Below are 22,010 nucleotides of genomic sequence, written 5' to 3' on the forward strand. Positions count from 1 at the left end.
GTGTAATCCAAGATTATTTAAATGGATCTTCTAACAACAAAATAAAAGAACTGCTTGAGATTTATGCCTGTAACTGTGGATGTCGATACTTAATCAGCTCATTGGTGTCTCACAGAGAATTACCAGGCAGATCTGGCCAACATCACCTGTGAGATTGCCATTAAGCAGAAGCTGATTGACGAACTGGAGAACAGCCAGCGGCGTCTACACACACTGAAACAGCAGTACGAACAGAAGCTGATGATGCTGCAGTGCAAGATCCGAGACACCCAGCTGGAGAGGGACCGCGTCCTCCAAAACATGAGTAAGACGACGAGGGAAGTGGGAGGTCACATATCAGTCAGAGGGGAGAGCACTGCAGTGTGAGACATAATTTATTTACATGTGCTCTGACAGTTTGGATAAAATCATCCACCAGGAGGCACTTGTGGGTTTGGTTCATCATATCTCTGCCTCTGATCAGCTTATTTCAATCTCAAACAGAAATTATATTTGGTATTTCTGATTAAGCTTGGAAGAATTCATGTTATAGCCTACTTATTTGATCTGAGCCTTTTGTTTTTCTTTAATAATGAAAAACCTGTTTATGCCCCCATGCTGGCAGACGGGGACAGTTAATACATCAAAGTTTGTCTGAGACAGATTTTAAAAGAATGGATTTTAAAGCCAGACTTATTAGTTTTGTTAAAAAGCGCGCGCGCGCGCACACACACACACACAACAGACTAGTTGACCAACTGTGTGTAAAACATGTTTTGTATTTTTATTTTATTTATTTATTTTTATTTTTGGTAGCCTAATGTTGAGATTTCAGTTAGTCCAGCTGCAGATAGTCAGGCACACACAGCTGGGAGAGCATGTCCCACAGCAGTGTTGGATTTAAAAAATGTTATAGTATTATATTTTTTCTGAATATTTTCAGGTTCAGTAGAAACTGGTACAGAGGATAAGGCTCGCAAAATCAAGGCTGAATATGAGAAGAAGCTGAGCATCATGAACAAGGAGCTTCAAAAGCTCCAGTCGGCCCAGAAGGAGCATGCCCGCCTACTCAAGAACCAATCACAGTACGAGAAACAGCTGAAGAAGCTTCAGATGGATGTGGCAGAAATGAAGAGGACTAAGGTATGGACTAAGGAGATATAACTGTACCGGATATAACACTCTTGTAAACTGGAGATACGGGCTCTCTAGTTTACATGTGTGCTGTTACTAAGCCCAATATTGTTTAATATGATCTATCCAGGTCCGTCTTATGAAGCAGATGAAGGAGCAACAGGAGAAGAACAGGATGAACGAGTCTCGCAGAAACCGAGAAATAGCTTCTTTGAAGAAGGACCAGCGCAAGCAGGAGGTTAGTAACAGTCTGTTTATAAACTTCTGCAGTTATATCACGGTCTGTGCCACGAGTTTCATTACTTTCTTTGATGATACTATATTCATGTTTCCTCCTCAGCATCAGCTGAAGTTATTGGAAGCTCAGAAAAGACAGCAGGAGCTTATTCTGAGGAGGAAGACTGAGGAGGTGAGAGGCATCAAAAAATATTTCTGACAGAGGAAGCAGATTGAACTTTTTTAAATGTACTTGTGACACTGTAGATGCAAGCATATGTCCGGTATATGTTGTGTTTACACATTTTTTGGTGTGACAAGTAACTCTGTAGCTCTGTGTGTCAGGTGACAGCTCTGAGGAGGCAGGTCAGGCCTACCTCGGGTAAGGTGATCCGAAAGGTCAATCTTCCAGAACCAGTCCAGGACTCCTCACACAGACCCCCCTCTGGACGCATGTACTCCTCCAGCAACAGTGCTCCCAATGGCACTTGGTGAGTCTGTGTGCACGCAAATGTTTGCTTGGGTGCATAGTTTTTTACTTTTTTAAAGAGGCTGGTTGGAAGGAAGGCTCTGAGATGTAGACACTGCAGAAATTTTCAGGAAACAGTGAACACCCTACCTGCCTCATTTCATAAAATGAAACCTAAATCTCTTCTTCAGTTATTTGCATCTGTGATTAGTACCCCAGGAGATTTCTGCAGGGAAAGATCATCTAATCTAAACAAGACTTTAAACTTCAAATATGTCACTGGATGGCACGACCGTGCTGCCCAAAGATCTAGGCAAAACTGTGGCTAGCAGTTGAAATTCTTATTAACAGCATAGCTTTAGAGTTGAATTGGTGGGTAAAAGTATGGATAAACGGTTACAAGTATAAGCTGACCACATGAAATGAAAGATAAACAGATGAATGTTATTAGGTAAAACATACGGTTAGCCGTTTAAAGTATTAACACATGGATGGCTATTATGTAAAACTTTTAGCTGTCAGAATGAATAAACAAATCGATATATTTGATAAACTCTTAAAATGTGTACTAATTAAATATCCTAAATGGCAACTAAATTTACTAGCGTGTAAGATAAGTGGAGGAGTTGAAATAGTAAAATAATACTTAGGACAAATGGTTGAAACACTTCACTAATCCTAAATTATGCTAAGCTAAAAGTCCAAATCCACTTTAAAATGCACACAATGTGAACATTTGAGTTGTTGTCGATGGAGGGTTTCTTAAGTGGGCCTCATCATCACTTTCTACATTCTCCCTGAATTTGTACATTTAGGTGTTAAATAAGTGGCTGTATTAATCAGACAGTTTACTGATGAGTGATGCTGCATGTACAGGTCTTCTTACAGGCGCACAGGAAGTGTTTACAGCACCAGAATGGCTCGCAACAAATGGCAGTCCCTGGAGCGGCGTATCTCTGATGTCATCATGCAGAGGATGACCATCTCTAATATGGAAACCGACATGAACCGCCTTCTCAAGGTAAAAACCTAAAGCAGGACAGTTATATAGATTTTGAATGTTAGCAGATCAGGAGAAAGACCTAAAAGATATCTTGTTAGATGGCTGGAAGACATTAAATTGTTCTTTTATCTTCAGCAGGGAAATTTTAAAATCTATGACCTTGTGGCTGTTGTTAAGCTTAATGCAGCAAAAACAGTTGTTTCATTTAATATTGCTCTGCATCCTTGTGTGTTTCCTCATCAATGAGCTTCAAAGAACATGTCATTGCTTTAGGTTGACTTAATCATCTTCTGTGACTTTTCCCATATTCAGAAATGACTCAGTGATTTAAAATATATAAGAATTTGTTTCATTTTTAACACACAGCAAAGGGAGGAGCTCACCAAGCGCAAGGAGAAGGTCCTCAGGAAGAGGGACCGGCTGCTGAGAGAGGGGCCAGAGGCAGAGAAGACTGTTCTTCCCATCAATGAGGAAGTGGAAGCATTGACAGCCAACATTGACTATATTAATGACAGTATTGCAGATTGTCAGGCCAACATCATGCAGATGGAGGAAACCAAGGTGAGAGAGCCTGCTGATTCTGGAAATTGGCAGCCAGATATTGAAAACCTCAGACAACGTTTAGCTTGTTTTAACCCTTTTTTTTCTGAACTGAGACGTTTTCAGGCCTGCTTCCAGAATAAAATGACCGGGTGTGAATCAGCAGTTAGTGATGTGATCTCTGCCTATACAGATTAATAGGACTACCCTCGGAAAAACCTGGAAACTGTTCAAATGGTCATCAAATTGCATCTTTGTTGATTATATAGTGAGGTGTCAAAACTTGGGCACAGATACCATCTATATAAAAGAAATGGATAGACTGTGGAACGTGAATGACCTTCATTATGTCACAATCAGCTAAAATTCAGCGTTCTTAGCACTTGCTGACTGAAGAGTAAAAGATTTGAAAGAATATATCTTTGAATTAAAATAGTTACATTTTTCTTTTGTATTTCTTCTTTTTTAAGTTGTATAAAGGGTGTTTCACTCTAACTCAGGAGAGCCCACACACATTTTTACTGTCAGGAAAACTATGGGAGAGTCAATACTGAAACTGTAACAGTAACTTCATAGTAAACACAGTGCCTGAAGCACCGAGGAATCCAGTTCCAAGAGAAAAAGTGGCTTTCTCTGATTATTTTGCTACAAATATGCATTGTAGCACATAATAAACAACATATGGGCATGTTAACAAGGTTGGAAATTTGATTTTCATTTCTGTTAACTATGGTCTTCAAATTTTACTTTTTCTTTCTCCCAGGAGGAGGGTGATACTGTGGACGTCTCTGCTGTGATTGGTTCCTGTACACTGACAGAGGCTCGTTTTCTCCTGGATCACTTCATGTCAATGGCAATTAACAAGGTACCCTCCTTCAGAAAGAGAAATCACACCTGTTCAGTGAAAACATCACCATTTCCTCTCCTTATGAATAACATACAACAAACATGATTATACATAGATGTTATTTAGCTTACGTGTCTATTATGTGCAAAATAATAGAAACCTCTGTGTGTAGAAAGAAATGCAGTTGTATAGTAACAGAAACTGTAGGACACCAGTTGACTGTAGGTGGGTTGTAAGCGACCAGGGGAGAAGATGTTTGTTATTCCTTCACTGTTGATCTTTTATTTAACCAAAATTCAACTTGGATCATTTTTTATTGTTAACAACTGATAAAACTTGCCACATCTGTATTGGGGCTAAATACTTGAGAGCCACTGCTGTACAGTAGTCATACAGCCCACAGTATCAGCAATATGACATGCAAGTACATTTGCATATGTTCATGATATTAAGTTGTAGCATCTGTTCCGTGCATTAACTCAGAAACTTCCAACTCTAACCAAAAAATGAAATGAAATGCAGATGAAATGGCCTGACACTGTGGTCTGACCTCTTCAGGGCCTGCAGGCAGCTCAGAGGGAGTCTCAGGTGAAGGTGATGGAGGGCAGATTGAAGCAGACTGAAATTACCAGCGCCACACAGAACCAGCTGCTCTTTCACATGCTGAAGGAGAAAGCAGAGTTTAACCCAGAGCTGGACGCGCTGCTGGGGAATGCTTTGCAAGGTAGAATAAAAATAATGAAAAGATACAATAAAATAAAAACGTATCCAGTTTGGACCAGGCCCTGCCCACCCACTGAAAGTGTCACTGATATCATGCTAAGTAAAGCTGAGATTAGAATTTAATTCTGGGATGTTGTAGATCTATTTCTCTCCCTGAGTGTATGTGTTCAAATTTAGCAGCATAAATGTTGCTTTCATACTCTTGTTAGAAATGATTTTGCTGTCAGGAGGTGCACTGGGTAACTGGTCAGTTGCATGATTGGGCCTTTTGAGGTGATATTGCTTGTTGCCTTCTGCCGAATAGAAGCTGGCGTCCCTGTTGTATAACCGACAGTTAATTCCATGGTTACATTTTGGTGCTGTGTACACAAGTATATACGATCACATTAGTATAATACGGTTTCTATTTACATGTTTGTAATTAAAGCTGATTACTTATTTTTGTTTTGATATTGAATTTGCCAGCCTCTGTTCGGTAGGATGCTCTGACAGTTGGTGCATTTTATTTTATTTTTATATCTTTTTTTATCGATTTATTTATTTATTTTTTTCGAATTTTGGGGGATGGTTTTTGATTTGTGCATTGCCTTTTTCTGTTCCCCCATCTTTTCTTTTCCCTTTTTTTGTTTTCTTATGTGTTTACAGAGCTAGGTAACATCCCGCCTGGTAAGTGAAACCCTATTAGACTCTAATCGGTTATGAATGCATGGTTCCTTCCCTTTGCACTTTGAGAACTAACTGAACATAACATAAACAGGTGCATGAGGTGCAGTGCAACCAGGCTCCCCTCCATGTGTTGGCTGAAGCTTTCCCCTCTCCTTATCTGGATACACTCCTCCTACCCTCTGTCCTCCCCCTCCTCCTCCTTGCAGCTCACATGTGCTACAGCCTCCATGTTTTAGCACCTGCTAACCCCAGACTCTTCTACAGGAACCATATAACGTGGATATTTTGCTCTGTTAGACCTTGTAGGTCAGCTGACCCATCAGGACCAGCAGACTAATGATTTCTTGCACTCCTCCACCCTGTTATCTCATGTTGGTTCTTTTACATTCATATCAGCTCCCTTACATGTCTCTTTAAAATCTTCCCAATATGACCTCTCTCTGACTTTGAACCTCATCTGTTTTTGAGCCATCTGGTATTAATGAGCTCGGCGAGGGCCAGGTTTATCAATTAAACAGCATGGCGCTGTGCTGACATCACCCCTCATCTGCTTCATCTGTTCATTTTTCTACATGTTATACAAAAGAAATCAAAGGTTAAATAAAGAAGTTAAATTATTTAAATCTCTAGCAAAGTATACTTACTAAGAACCATTTTAGCTGACCAGTCATCTCAGTTAAATCACTCTATCTAATATTCTCTGTTCACGGATCTCATCTAACAGAAAACGGGGACGATAGCAGCAGTGATGAATCTGCCCAGAGCCCCTCTGCAGAGGGAAAGTAAGTCTGTTATAGTACTTATAAAGTACTATAACAATGTATTTGTAGATTTAAAATATTATCTTGTGGCATATTTTGTCACATTTATGTTAAGTTGCTTTTGTAGTTCATGAATTGTTATGTTATTGCATTATATACATATATGATGTTTTATTGCTTCTTTTAATGAAATTGCATTTTGTCTTTTATGTTTATATTAATGTTTATACTATTCTTATAATTAACTTGTTAATTATGAGAAGTATTGTTTAATTATACTGCAAAGCAGTAAAGCAGAGAGGAGCAGTGTAGTCCAAGCACATTCTTTAATGAGTGTTTGCGTTGAAAAACTTGTCTGTATTTCCTCCAGCACTCTGGCTACAGATTTCATGAAACTTTGTGGAGAGACCAAAACAAGGAATAAGGTATTGTAGACTTTGTTGCACATGTTTGATGCCTTATCCTAAAACCAGTTCTGTATTTTTAATTATTCACTTATCTGTGCTGTACAGGCTCGCAGGAGGACGACCACTCAGATGGAGTTGCTCTACGCTAACAGTGACTCTGCCCCTGATGCACCTACTGTCGACTTTTCTAGTCCGATGTTGCCGTTAGCTGAAACACCCGATGCGGGCGGAGACATGGACTTGTCAGGCTCAGTCAGGGACTACGCAGCTCTCTCCCCTGGCTTTTCCTCTAAAATGGGCAGCATGTAAGTTCAGGCCCTGCACTCTTACTAACAGATTAATTCCTCCTTCTCTTTTTCCTGCATGTTGTTGCTGCGCTTCTTTGCTTTATTTGGTTATATATTGTTCACAAGCACCTTCACATTTTGCTATACCTTACAGCAATTGATGAATCTATTTGAGAAAAGCATGTAGAGACCAGCAAATATTTTGTATTGCTTGATTATTACTGTGCCCTGCAAAAGTCTCCCTTGCCGTTCCTTATTCCAGGTCAGTTGCACACTAATAAAAGAAATACTAACCAGGTTGCATTAAATGTCTCGTGACAAGCAGTGCTTTAAAATGAAGCCAGTTGCTTTATGTAAGAATAAACCTTAGCTGATAATAATCCATCAGAAATGATACAGTTAGAATTATATTTGTGGATGTGCAGCACACACTGCACTCATTGTTAAACATGAGCTTGATGAAGAACCATCACTGTTTTGGAACTGTAACATCAGGTAACTGTATTTCTGTGTGTACTGCATGCTCATCTCATCATTGTTGCCATTATTTTGTATTGGTTTCATTTCCATTTGTTTTAAAAATCTTTTTTTTTTTGTTATACTATCTGTGTTGTTTGTGGATAAATCGGTAAAACTGAACATTCAGTTCTGGCTCCAGAAATCTGCTAGGCGTGGAAAAGCGAGCTCCTGAGCCTTCCCCGCTCTCGCGCAGGAAGACCTATGACAAGGCACAAGCAGCGGCTGAAAGGGCAAAGGTCAAGGACATTAAACAGTAAGAGCTTGATGCCATCATCGTGGCTATAAAGCTTAAAGACAAAACTACTTCACTTTGACCCTACTAATACTCCTCCTTCTGGTTTCCTGGTTTGGAAAAGCATGTGGTGTCACCTACATAATGCTCTGCATCTTGTTTGATGACCGTTCACATGCCAAGCTCTATGCTTCATTTGAAGTAATTTTTTTCCCAGCCTAACTTAAATAACACGTATCTTCTCTGAGCTCTAATGTTGAAAGCTGGTGATTACTGTATTTTTGATAGTTTGGGATCAAATTCATTGTTTGCTTGCTAATTGATCCACTTGCTCCTGATGTCCTGCTCAGAAATCGCTCTTTACTTTTCTTTATCTCACCAGTAAGTTTTTCAGTGTAAGATTCAAATAGAAAGATTGCACAGTGAGCGAACGGTTATTATAAAACTGGCTGTGCATCAACTGAAAAATGCTGACAGCAGTTTTTGATTATATTTTAAGAATTCTTCTTCATTGCCTGTCGTCCTGTTTTAGAATATGAGCAACTTCAAAAATATTAGTGCTGTGAAAGTGGTCAAGATGTATTTGTAGTACAGACTTGAAGATTAAATCTGAGTGGTTTGTCAAAATAATGAAAAATAACATTGCATTAACTATTTAGGAATCATAATTATTACATGTGAGCATTATGTCAGTATCTGTAATTATACCCAAAAGTCTTGATTGCAGTGGTTTTTAGGGTTACTGCTTAAAGGTAGTGTATAAAAGCTCATGACTAGATGTCAGTAGATTGCAGTCAACTGAAATCTATTCTTACCCTTCCCAATTTTAAGCACCTAATCCTAGATACAGTGGTCGGTTAAGGACAAACAATGCTGGCCGTCGAGTGTAGACGGCCAATCTGCCGTTTACCTCAGCAGTATGCTGGTTGTTTACATCCATTTAATCTGGAGGAGGCTGTAAAACTTCTGAGTCTGATACGAGTTTATGAATCGGTGAAGCTCACTGATGTCTAATGACAATACTGAGGTTAGTTGTTGAGTTTTAGTGGATTTTGTTGCACTTAGCTGCTCTTAGCTGGTGTCACTGAAACTTTCTTTGCAGTCACTGTAACGTTGTTGGACTCGGACACTTGGCGAATAAACTCAGAGGGAAAGTATGATTTTTATTTTTTGTTTTATTTTTTTAAAAACATTTGAGTCCAACATTAGTTGGAATAATGTTGGCTTATAACCAGCAAGGCTCTGGTTTAGTTTTATTGTCTAATCTGCTGACAATAAGTAATTGTGACAATATTCAAAATAATTAAACATGTTTATGCACATTTTTGTTTATTAGAGCCCTGATATAATTTCAGGAGATGACGCTTGAAGTGAGGAGGATAAGGTGGAAATGAAGAAGAGAGAGATAAAAATATACATGTACAAATATTAAATGGTCATATATAGTTTGCAAGAGCTGTTTGTGATCTTTTACAAGTTTATGTATGTGTTTTTATGACATGGCAGGAAAATGCCAGCAACAAGCCGCCTTGTATGGGAAGCATCCTGGGTTGCTGCATTTAAATTGTTTGTGTTTTGACCATTAGGCTAGGACACCCAACAGGATAAACTCTCTAGGCTACAGCATGGCATTTACTCTGCCACCACCCTCAGGCTAAACATGACATTTTTGTTAAAACGAGTCGCCTCATTTTTCTCTTCTTCTTTTTTTCATCCACCATCCACCAATTTCTTTCTGGTGTGCAGTCTAGTCACACACATGCTCAGCTATTGTTAGATTTAAGCAGTCATTAAAAGCTGTTTTGACACAAGATGAATCATTTTTCTTTAAATATATTCCAAAAATTACAGTGTTCAGATTTTTCTCCCAAAGCTCTAATTTGACCTCATTAAAGACGGATTTGGGGGAAAAGGTGTTGTGTGTGCTGGGAAGATGGTAAAACCTGTTGAACTGGGGGATTTAGGAGTACATATAAATAAGGTTTTCAGTGAAACAAGGGTAATAAATGCCTGAGGTCTGCCAGGCTTTTGTGTAAAAAGAGAATAAATTGTTGCTCTAAAACAGGAACTTTAATGGCATGATGATTTGTTGACAGAATGATAGTTGCTTACACTGTCAACCAACTGGTAATCTTAAGAAACCAGACTGAGCAGCAAACATTTCAGTAATCCTTATTCGCTTCAGATGAGTGTGAACAAGTGACAACGCTTTACTGCCAAAACCATCCTGCTGGTGGCTTCGATGACATAAATGCAGCATGTGCACCTGCTCTCTTCATGCAGTCCTGCCACACTCCTGCCAGCAGTGTTTTAACAGCTTAGTCCACAGTTTAATTATGCAGTAGCTTAATTGGAAGTGATTCTGCCTACCTTCAGAAACCTGAAGAGCTGCCTGCCATTTCCTATCTCTCCCCTACTGCTTTTCTCAATAACCACTTAAGCTGTATGACAGGTTACCTAAGGCATACTGCAAATGTTGTGGAGGATCAGATGGGCTTTCTGAAATGTTATTTTGTCAAATGCTGGCCAAATGCTTACTCTGTCCCAAGTAACTGCAGTGATGTTTTGGTTAATACATGTGGATTTTGTACATAAACATAATAAAAGACAATGTCAAACATTCAGAGTTTATAAAAGCATATTGTACCAATGTAAAGTGGAGCCTATATGTGTGAACATATAGGAACATTTAAGACCATATTGTTTTTTATTCTTTGGCTAAAAGACTGCAGAAAAGATATAGGTAGCCACTGTGACATCTATTTAGTTTCAGATTTTGGCTCAAACTTAGCCTTTTAGTCCAGCAATGTTTGTAGCCCAGAGACATTGACATCTCTCAATTAGTGCGAACGCTTAAAATACATGGTATAAAACATGGTCGTGGCTTCTGTGGTGGAAAAAAGAAGCCAGTGTGAAAATACCTTAAATCTGTACGCTGAAATCCGCAAGGTGTTGTATTTACAAAATATGTCTGGTGCTATTGAAGTCTCTGGGAAAATGGCTTTGATTTGACCTCTGTAAACACTGTCCTGTTGAGTTTATAGGCTCAGTCACTCATTTTGTGTCATATCGAATTAAAAAAAAAAAGTCTGTTTCCAAAGAGAGGTTTATCTGTGGTATTAAAACCACATGCTCATTGGACAGCTTGTCACTCACAAATTATTAGCAAGTTTTAGAGTCAGAACTGCACCACCTCATCACATCAAGCTTTTTTCAACCAAGATGGCTGTGATGGAAACACTCAGGTCGATGGATTCAAAGCAGGACTCAAAATGCACAAGCTTCTTAGACCATATCGATACCAAACAGAAAATGTTTGTCATCTGATTCCTCTGAACTGGAGAGATCCACTTCAGTGACTTCAGTTAGCTGAGATGAGGCAGAGAAGAGGCCTTTCAGCCACAGTTGTCACACTTATTAATCAAAGTTGCAGCTCCTCTAACAAACTAATAAAGCACTTACAAATTCTAAAAGGCACTCCTACTTCTCCATCCACAATCCATAAGTGTACATGTAAGTCATGTTATATTAGCTGCTACACTCTGCTTAATGGAAAGTACATTCTCAGTGTGTGTGCAACTTCATTATATATGTGCAGACATAATTTATCAGATTTGGAAGTAAAAACTTTGGAAAATTATTACTAAATCACTTTGGAATTATACAGATTTTACCAATCGTTTTATGGAAGGCAGAAGTAATTGATGGGTATGGAAAATATAGATGCTCAGTATATTACACTAAAATGTATTCCTTCCATGTGTTGTTTTTAAAATGCCTTTTTATTCATGGGTACACGCTCACACTACAATTAGCTCTTCTCGAGGCTGCACTGCAGCTAACAACTCAGGAACTCAGGAATAGGAAGCAGTTTTATAATCAGTAGCTAATCAGCCCCCAGGAATATCAGAATATCATCCCCTCAGGGATGCCTCCACCTGTCCTCCAGCTTCCTCCTACTGTAGCTTTGCTCCACTCTCTGATCCAAACAAGTATGAATACTTTATTTATTTTTGGGCTGTTGTTGATTTGCCATACCTATCCATCCATCTGTTTTCTTCCCCTTAGCCAGTTCATGGTGAGAGTCGGGCTGGAGCTTGTTCCTGGAGCACGCCAGTCTGTTGCAGGCTGCAGGGCCGTTTTTTGGTTTTGTTCTCTCTGGGGTTTCCTCCCCCACTGCTTTGGCAACTTTGTGCGAGAGTTACCCAGAAGAAAAAAAAAAGTATTAAAACATGATTAAAATCAATGAATGGATGTCTTCTCTAAGACCATAAGATAATTGCAACAAAGTCGAACGGGTCACTGTTTAGTGCATTGTTGGTATTGAACCTGAACGCTCTGCAGTCCTCTCCTGCCATTGTGTTTTTTCTCACGTCTGTGAAGCTTTTGTTCTTCATGCTTCAGGCCTGAAGAACAAAAACCTACTAATGATAAGTGTCACTGTTTGGATAGCTCATGGTGCAGATTCGCTGATTATGAAATTTTACAATTACATTATCACAGCCAGCCAATTAGTGATCAACCAGGCTTCCTGAGATGCTGCAGAATTGTCAGTCCCCGATGAGAAGACTCCACAGGTTTCCAGTGATCACCTGTCTTTGGCTCTTTGGGTGTTTCAATCAATTATAGGCTGCAAAAGGAATCATCTCGATTTGTTTTAAAGGTTCTTGGCTTGTCTCTCCTTTCTTTCAACACAAGGCTGACTCTGTTCACAGCTGTCTCATCATTTTTCTCTTATTTTCATCTCTTTCTATTTTTGGTTTGCATCACTGAGAGAGTTGCATGAGTCTGTTGTGTGAATTTGTTGGAGTTTTTTTCTTCTTTTTTTTCACTTTGCCATGTGTGATGCTGCCCTTTATGATGGTGTTTTGTTTGTTTTCCAGGGGCGTCATTAACCCGGTCCCACCCACCAAGAGCAGCCGGTCATCGACATTACAGTGTGTTCATGTGGCGGAGGGACACAGTAAAGCTGTTTTATGTGTTGACTGCACTGACGACCTGCTGTTCACAGGATCCAAAGGTTAATGCTCACAATCCTCCCTCCTTCCTTCCTTCTTTCACCTCCTGACTCTAATCTTACACCTCTAATCAGTATTCTTCAAATGCCTTCTTGTTACAGCTATGGTCATTTATTACACTTGGACATGGTGTTGTGTTGTTATATAACAGCATAACACCACATATAAAAGCCAATAAGGATTAATTAGGATTGTCATATGGTGGATAAATGAGGTGATGGAACATAAATGACATTGTCCAAGCCAAAACATTGTTATGGTGATGGAGCTTTTAAGCATAACAAATGGATTTAAATGTGCAGGAAATCAGCTAGAGTGCCAATTAATCCCAGCAGGATTAATTGTGCATTCCAAGTGCAAGAAGGTGCTGTCCAGCTCTGTTTAGTTTTGCTGTCAGTTAAAATGGATTTTGTTTTGTATCCCTTGCACCATGATAAATTTTATCCCATCAGTTTTGTTGTTGCGCTCTTCAGTTTTGACATCCCGTTCTCAGAAATGTTCTCTGTATTTTATTATTGTCATAAATCACGGTGAAAATGACAAGATGGTGTTTTAATTTGCAGACCGGACCTGTAAGGTGTGGAATCTGGTGACGGGTCAGGAGATAATGTCTCTAGCGGGTCACCCCAACAATGTGGTGTCAGTCCGTTATAGCTCTAGTTTGGTCTTTACTGTCTCTACCTCCTACATCAAAGTCTGGGACATTCGGGACTCGGCCAAATGCATCCGCACACTAACGTGAGTAAGACTATTTATTATGGACTGATGAACATTATGTTCACTTTCCTGGCACACACTTTCTGTATAGTTTCTATATAGCAAACTCACAACCCCGTCAGTTGGTATAGTTAAGCTTTATGTCCTTAATATGGATAAAATAATAAGCACTTTAGTTTTCACGCTTCTTTTCTCTTGTTTCCCAAATATTTTTCTTTCCAAATCAGTGAAAATACTAAGTTATACAGTCTATGGATTTGTTATTGTTTTAGCAGTATTTCTTTAGCTTTAAAGAAAATGAACATCAATTTGAGTTACACCCTTTAAAGCAGGGATGTCCAACTCCAGGCCTCAAGTGCCGGTGTCCTGCAGGTTTTAGATATCACCCTGGGTCAGCACACCTCAATCAAATGATTAGTTCATTACCAGGCCTCTGGAGAACTTCAAGACATCTTGAGGTGGTAATTGCCATTTAAATCAGCTGTGTTGGATCAAGGACACGTCTAAAACCTGCAGGCCTGGAGTTGGACACTCCTGTTTTAAAGTTACACCTGTAATGCTAATTATGCCCGATTACTTGTTGCATATTTGTACATATTTTATTCATATATCTTCAGGTCTTCTGGTCAAGTTAATGTTGGGGATGCCTGTGCATCCAACACCAGCCGGACAGTCACCATCCCTGCAGGAGAGAATCAGATCAACCAGATTGCGCTCAACCCCAACGGCACAGTCCTGTACGCTGCTGCTGGAAACTCTGTCAGGGTCTGGGACCTGAGAAGGTAAGCAGAGATACTCAAAATGAACGCAAAAGTAATATCCAGACAGTGGGTTAGCAGGGTGGCAGTCAGTCTGATTTAACAATCTGAGTGATTTTTCTTAAGTGAAATATCGTACTTTTTGGGTAGATCGTTTGGAGTTTGGTACAGATTATCGTGACACTCCAAAAGTTGATTCTGTTCATCTGGACGTAGCATTTTGTGGGAGAAACGTTTTGTCACTCATCCAAGTGACTTCTTCAGTCTCAGCTGACTGCAGGTTTCCCCAATCTTATAAACAGTACATTTGCATAATGACTGAAACCAGCCCACTGAAGGAACAATGGGCTGGGAGGTCAGTTCCTTAATCATAATTATGCAAATTATCGTGACACTTTTTTATTTTCCTCTGCCAGCACGGTTGTTTTTTGGTAACGTTATTTTGCTTGTCATTCTGTCTGTAAATATAACAGCTTGAAAAGTTTTAAATGAATACTGATAAAAGTTAAAACCCCACTCTCCACCCACACAACCTCTGTTAAATTATGTCTTACATCCACCAACGTCTTCAAGGTTGACTTAATGAATTATTATAAACTATATGCATTACAGTAACAAGTTGGAACTCTTTAAACGCATAACAAAAAAACATTTCAGTAGATGCAGAAAGTTCCTCAATATGTTTTTTATTTTGTTTAAAAAACAAAAAACCTTCGATCAAAAATGGGCACTGCCTTAATTTGTTTTTATATTTTAACTAGCCAAGACTCAAACACTTTTGGATGTATCTGGTCTTGATTTCAAAATGCAAAACAACATGGTGGAAGTACCCCATTCGCCTTTTATGACTGGAAAAAATTAAAGACCATTTTTCAGATAAATGGTCTTTAAAGTATTTCCTTAAAAAGGTAACATTTAGCAGCAGTTTGTATGCATGTAAGGTTTTTAGGCAAACTGAAGATTGTTGAGGAGAAAAGGTTTTGAGAGGGAGATGTGACCCAGCTGAGAAATTGTCAGACCCTTGTGTAACAGTAGCATTTGAAGAAGTCTAGAGGTTTAAAAGGAGGATGTCAAATTTACGTCTATGATTTACTTTTTATAGGCGTAGATGAAAGTTTGATCAAAACCTTTTTCTTTTATTTTTTTTTCTAAAACGTGTTGTATGGAGGTATTGATAAACACATGCACATCAATTTCCCCTGATATTTTCAGATGCATGACATACACACTTCATTAGATAATACAAACTCCAATTTCATTGTGTTGCCTTGGAACTTAATTGTGTATGAAAACCTGACAAGCATCCATTCCAAAGCTGTCACGCCTTTCTGACAGCTGCCTGGTATTAGCTGTGATGAATTGCCTCTTCGTTCATCTTAGGGACGTAACAGTCAGTAAGTGGTACTTTGGATGATTAAACTAACTGTGAATCAGTATTCTGTATAAGAACGGTCCCATTTTCTCTGAGACAGAACTCAGCAAACCTCATTTTTACTTATTTCCAGGAGTGATATATTAAGTATATCATTACTTTTTTAATATCTTCTCTTTGTACTTTGATTTGATACATGTATTTAAGTTTTATTTTGGCACTTACCCTGTGGTTTTGGCTTGACAGTTTAACAAAAGACTCATTAACATTTCTTTTCCTGCATAAGGTTTGCCTCTACTGGAAAGCTTACTGGTCACCTTGGTCCAGTTATGTGCTTGACTGTGGATCGGTCTGGAAACAGCCAAGACCTGGTTATCACTGGGTCCAAGGACCATTACATTAAGGTGTGTTTTGGGCTTTCAAACTCCTGCTCTTCACATCTCTGATGTTCTCTTGTTTCTTGAGGCAGATGATAAAGTGAGATTCTTTGTGCAGCTGAGTCATCTAGTTATGCAATATAAAGACAGCTTAGGTTAGACATGCTACATAACCCATGTTTAACTGATTTTATTTATCTTTTATTATAATAACCCTTATGTTCAGATGCATGTCATCCCTTTTAACATATATTGTTTTTGTTGTTGCAGCTGTTTGACGTGACTGAAGGCTCTCTGGGAAGCATCAGCCCTACACACAACTTTGAACCACCACATTATGACGGTATCGAGTCTCTGGTAATCCAAGGGGACATTTTCTTCAGCGGCTCCCGAGACAATGGCATCAAAAAGTGGGACCTAGACCGTAAAGATCTACTGCAGGTACTAGATGATAAATGCAAAAAGAAATATGGATAGGAGACGTTCAGATGTTTGTTCCATTTAATGCAATATAGATTTTTTTTTTTTCATTTTGATTTTATAACTATCAAAAGTAGCCTAAAATATTTTTATTTCCTCTTTTTTATCACCATTATTGTCTTTCCAGAGATTTTCTCCTGGAAAACCTGCTGTAAATCAATGTGCAGAAAAGTCTGCCCTTGCTGTCACATTCTGTGTCACATAATGGCCGATAGTAAAGTAAAAGTACAGTTTTTCACATGACTTTACATTAAGAAAAAGAAGTCTTTCCACATGATACTCTCAAGTTACTGTAGCGATCGCATTATTATGATCATAATCTTTCAGTAAGTTACAAAAACATCGACCATTCATGACGTTCTCACTATTAACCATACTGCTATGCATCTTTGTGCTCAGCAAGTCCCAAATGCTCACCGTGACTGGGTTTGTGCACTTGGTGTCGTCCCTGGATCACCAGCCTTGCTGAGTGGATGCAGAGGCGGGGTGCTCAAGCTGTGGCACACAGACACTCTAGGGACACTGGGAGAGCTCAAGGGTCACGAGAGCCCCATCAACAGCATCTCTGCCAACAGCAGCCACCTGTTCACCGCCTCCGAGTGAGTTTTCCACACACACTGACACACATGCTTAGGCTTTCTGTTTGTCTCCAGAGAGGGAGACAAACAACTGTTTGTTTGTGTCTCTCTGGATATGAGGGAAAACAACTTCACCTGAGGCTCATATACACATGGGTAACAAATTAAAGTAAAAACATGAACATTGACCCTGTGGTGAGTGGGTTCCATTGGGTCTGTTACGCTGCGAGCAACATTCTGCCAGCATAGTTTAGATCCACTTGTCCTTATAAAGCAGGGTTTCCCAGAGTTTTGATGACTGAGTGACAGTTTAGGGAGTGAGATGGATTAAGAGTTGTACAAGGAAAAATGAATACAAATGTCATGTACCATTATTGTTTCGAGGGAGGGAGATGAGGCTTTATGTTGATGATAACCCTTATTTTGCTCTTTTTCCCCCCCCTTAAACTATCAGTGAATTGGCTGTTAAATTTTTTCTTCTTGGCTGTATTAGTTTATATTAGGTTTGGTCTGGTCTGCTAAGACAACCAAGAACAGAAGTCAAACTGGAGAGAAATGCTTCATTGGTCTTTGTTCTGTTAAATCATAGTATGACAAAACTGTAGTGCAATCTTTAGGTAACACACAAATGTTAAAAACACCTCCAGCTCATGTTCCACGCTGTGAGAGAGCTGGCTTTAGGAAAGGGTTGCTGCAAATTCACACACATTTTCTCTTCTGGGTGATCTCTTTTGTCCTCTGGTGAAACATTTCTTTCTGATCGGAGTGTTCTTTTCCTAGATGACAGATTTCCATCCAACCAGTAGTTTCAGTGAGCCTTTCTAGTGGCTCATAACGGATCAGGAGTTCACTGAAACACCTTATATTGGCTTTCCCCTTTAATTTGGCACCCCTCTACACGTATTTATGTATGTGATCAGCAAATTACATATACATATTGGAAATTTTATACGTAAATTCCAAGTAAAAAGTCTTCAAATCAGTGAAAATGTAAAGACATTAAGAGGATATGGAATAGATTATGACTTTTGTGTCTTGCAGTGATCGGACTGTGAAGATCTGGCGTGCACGTGGTGGACTGGACGGCACCTTGGAAGTGGTTGACAGTGTAGACGAGGTTGCAAGTAACTGAACACGGTACCACTTGCCTGGTTTGACTCTAGAAGGATGTAAAGGCACTCCTGCCCTGCACTTTGACCCCTTAACTATCAAGCCTAAACGACACACCTTCCATATCATGTGACGTTCATGACTGAGCCGACAGGAAACGGTAATCTCATCACAGTGGAAGCTAACGCATTAATTCTTTTCTTTGACTCTGTATGCTTAGAGGATTTTGCTAATCAGATTTAGTTCTATACTTCTATTTCTCTCTTCTTGCGCTGTAGACGGTTTGTCATTATTGTCGTCATTATAAGAACTTATATTCACAAGATACTATAGGATGTGGTGAACACACAGTAGAAACTATCAGTGCAGCTCGGCTTACATGCAGCACAGTGCAACAATACAACACAGGCAACCCTGCCAAAAAAGGATGTGGTGTTTTGTTGTAAGAGTACAGAAATACATACGTGCAGCAGAGCTAATGGGTTGGTAGCTGGTCTTCACAACCCACTTCTCCACTTTGTTGAGATTGTTTCCTCACTTGAAACAGAAGTGTTATTCCATCACTCCTGTTTCCAAGAGCAAGAAAAGTGGCTGTGTGTGAGAAAGAAATCATTCTACCCCTTAACATCCTACTCTTGCTTCTGTGCTCCCTTCAGTTTCTGCAGCAGCTTTAGATCAGTGACCAAAAATGTGTAACGTGTTGTTATTGCTGTCCTCAGCTGGACTTGTAAACAGAACACACTTTATAGTAGCTAAAGTTTGACATTTAGGGAAATAAGCTCACTTGCTTTATACACTGCATGTCTTTTGACTGTGGGAGGAATCCAGAGTACCCAGGACCCTTCTGCTCAGAGGCAGCAGAAGGGTCCTGGGTTTTCAGGTACAACCCAGAGCTTGAATGGCAGTTTAGTGAAGGAGTCTTCAGTGTCAAGTCAAGAAGCATGATCATCATTACCCTTCAGTCATAAAAGGCGGATGGGGTACTGTTGTCACCCTGTCAGAGGGGCACCATGGACAGCCATTATAACTTCAGAACAAGATGACATAGCATTTCAAATTGATACCATAGGTGTAGCTACTAAAAATCTCAGATGATTTGAAATCTAGTTGCCAAGGATTTTGAAATTTATACAATAGGTGCATCTACTAGAAGTCTGTAGGGTAACTTTATTCTGCATTCACTGGGCTGTGCGCTCCAAGAATTCATCTTCTGGGGGTCAGGCTGTGCATCCTGACGGGTCTGAGGAACAAGACTGAGTAGAAACGAACCAAACTTAAAGAATCTTTGCTCACCAACTCAACAACTCCCATACTCACAAGGTTTAAAACTTATAATGCTAAGATTTTGACATAGTGGAGGCAGTGCATCACAGGTGTGCAAGTGGTCAGGAAAGGTTTTATAATAATGACAGCCATTTGAAGACCTATGAGGGACAATTGAGCAAATACAGTAAAAATCTTGAATTTATCTGGTAAGTGGTACAGTGGTTAACACAGGCCCCTCACAGGAATCTGGAAGCTGACTGAGGCCTCTGTGTTCCTGTTCCTGTGTGGATTGTTTCTGGGTTTCTGCACCCTCCCACAACTTAAAGACATGCACGATGAATGAAATTGGGATTCTAAATTTTCCAAAGGCATAAATGTGAGAAAACTAATTGATGAAAAATCTGTCCAGTGCAGTTTTTGTTTTTTAATGGGTGGAACTTTATCATAGGATCTCATATACCTTTAACCGCTGAGCACATGTAAAAAAACCAAACAAAAATCAACACAATTAGTCTCTGAGATTCACTTAATCCTTAAATGTGAGCAGGTTGAGCACCGATGAAAGTCTGCACTTGTTGTCCATGTTTCATTGTGTGTACAAATATATCTTCACTCTTCACACATGCTGGTAACACTCACTTAACCTACACTGCTAAGTTGTGGTCTAATTCCCATGCTGCTAAGACACGTTCACCTTCTCAACCCTATAAGAGGGCTTCTTGTCGTGGGCTCCAGGTGAGGTCCACTCAGTACCGTAGTTGTGTATGTGTGTATATAAGTGTAACGGTATCTCTTTGCTGTTGAGAGGAGAGGCCTTCTGACGCAACCAGTGTTATTTTCCTGACTATTGACTCAACATCTGTCTCTGTTCTGATCTTACTGGGGCCTTCCTGGAGGCACTCGTGGTCTCTGCAGTTTAACTGACCTGCCTGTCATGATTGTGTGCTGTCATTTATGAATGTTTGGTGAAACAGCAGCTGTAGGAATTATTCAACTACATATGAAATGTATGTAAACAATGTCTGTTCAAAACAAAAAACTAATCTGACTGAATGTTAGTTTTGTGGGACCACCGATCTGAACGTAGTCTCACACTAGAGCCCAGAGGACCGTGAATGGCACAAAGACTGACGAGTACATCAGTAATGCTTTGGACTGAGCTTTTCCTTCAGACAGGTGGCAGGTCACGTTTAGTGGCCTTTGGTTAGTTTCTTTTCTTTGTTTTGTTTGTTATGCCCTTCTTCTTCCATGTACCCATGGCGCGCCCCCTCCTGTTTTAGGAGCCATTCCCCAATGGCGGACTCTGTAGCGATTCTAATGTCAGATGCCTGGTCAGAATAAATGCCATCTGTCAAAAACAACCATCTGTGTGTGATTTTTCTTGGTTATGTATACTTATATACTATATATTATTTTTTACTATTAATATATCAGTAGGCTAATTTATTCAAGCAAACAAACTACCTCTAAATGTGTCTTTGGTTTTTATAAATAAGTTTGATAACTCAATTTTTATATTTTTATTTTTCTCCTGGACATCCTTAATTTTTCATCTTCTTAAAAAGTGGAATGCTAACCTGCTTCATTGCTGTGTTCAGGCTACGAGATGGCCTGTTGGAACCAGGGTACGATATGACATTTGGCTACAAGAGGGCAATAGTTCATAGCCAGTGATAAACTGGGGAGAAGAATAAAGGTTAGGATGCCATTGTTGCTACGTTTCCTTCATCCTCTGAGTAACAAATGACGTCGCAAACCAGAAGGAGTTGATCTGAGGTGGAAGACTATCGACTATCTGAGATCTCTGCAGAGGTGTACACTGGTGTGCCCACAGTAGCCTAACAACCCTCCTTACCTGCAGACTCCTCCAGGAGGAAACAGAGTTCATTTTATTGATTTGGCCGCACTTCACCTTAAGGGTCCCTTTATTTACTATTTAAGGTCATTTCTTCCTCAGCTCCCTCATACTGGACCTCCCTCTCTCCTTTTCCTTCACATAACACTCTTATTATTTACACTTTTATTTAGTTGTTAAGTGGTTTTAATCAGAAACTAACCCCCTGTTGTGGACTTTCAAGCCAACTTTAACAATATTATGTGCAATACTCCATTTTCTTTTTTGTGCATTTATTGCTATTTTGGAGCTCTTCCAAATGTTAATCTTTCCCCAAATCTTCAAGTTACAGAGATTTAAGGTTCCTCCTAAGATGATCTTTCCAAACTTTCTATAGATGTTTTTTTTCTTTTTCTTTCTGCACACTGTAAAGCTACACTCTACAGAGCGGATGGCCGTCTGACTGCTTTCAGAAATTAAACTGGTGAAAACTGGGCACAAGATGGCAGTAGTGGGTAACACATGCAAAACTGAACAGTGACAGTCAATGTAAGGACTACAATGATCCTCTGCCTCCACAGACGCAGTCTACGAAACTCCAAGGCAGTTGTCTAATATTCCACATTGTCCTACTTGGGGATCCCAGTTCAAACCAGGTCTCTGGAAATCCCTGTATGGTTTCAATTAAAACTGATCCTTTACACCCTGTAGATGTAA

The 22,010-nt window shown here is 39.6% G+C and overlaps 1 protein-coding gene across 7 annotated transcripts in view; it reads left to right on the forward strand.

The window, feature by feature from the left end:
* The window catches only part of kif21a (kinesin family member 21A), a 56,105-nt gene extending 35,285 nt beyond the window's left edge, over nt 1-20,820 (forward strand). For 2 of the 7 annotated variants that reach the window (XM_063479135.1, XM_063479138.1), the window contains 21 exons: nt 116-304; nt 923-1,122; nt 1,244-1,351; nt 1,454-1,522; nt 1,675-1,820; nt 2,675-2,819; nt 3,168-3,362; nt 4,105-4,206; nt 4,747-4,912; nt 5,557-5,577; nt 6,302-6,359; nt 6,709-6,763; nt 6,851-7,050; nt 7,679-7,804; nt 12,667-12,803; nt 13,365-13,539; nt 14,136-14,300; nt 15,935-16,052; nt 16,296-16,466; nt 16,905-17,104; nt 18,125-20,820. In XM_063479135.1, coding sequence (XP_063335205.1) covers nt 116-304; nt 923-1,122; nt 1,244-1,351; nt 1,454-1,522; nt 1,675-1,820; nt 2,675-2,819; nt 3,168-3,362; nt 4,105-4,206; nt 4,747-4,912; nt 5,557-5,577; nt 6,302-6,359; nt 6,709-6,763; nt 6,851-7,050; nt 7,679-7,804; nt 12,667-12,803; nt 13,365-13,539; nt 14,136-14,300; nt 15,935-16,052; nt 16,296-16,466; nt 16,905-17,104; nt 18,125-18,215 — 2,837 coding nt within the window. In that variant the 3' untranslated portion in view covers nt 18,216-20,820. The remainder of the gene's footprint in view (nt 1-115; nt 305-922; nt 1,123-1,243; nt 1,352-1,453; nt 1,523-1,674; nt 1,821-2,674; nt 2,820-3,167; nt 3,363-4,104; nt 4,207-4,746; nt 4,913-5,556; nt 5,578-6,301; nt 6,360-6,708; nt 6,764-6,850; nt 7,051-7,678; nt 7,805-12,666; nt 12,804-13,364; nt 13,540-14,135; nt 14,301-15,934; nt 16,053-16,295; nt 16,467-16,904; nt 17,105-18,124) is intronic. The other 5 variants (XM_063479139.1, XM_063479141.1, XM_063479137.1 and 2 more) reach the window with 3 other exon arrangements.
* Nucleotides 20,821-22,010: the final 1,190 nt, after the last annotated feature.

The sequence above is a fragment of the Pelmatolapia mariae genome, linkage group LG7 (assembly GCF_036321145.2).
Source record: "Pelmatolapia mariae isolate MD_Pm_ZW linkage group LG7, Pm_UMD_F_2, whole genome shotgun sequence".
NCBI lineage: Eukaryota > Metazoa > Chordata > Actinopteri > Cichliformes > Cichlidae > Pelmatolapia > Pelmatolapia mariae.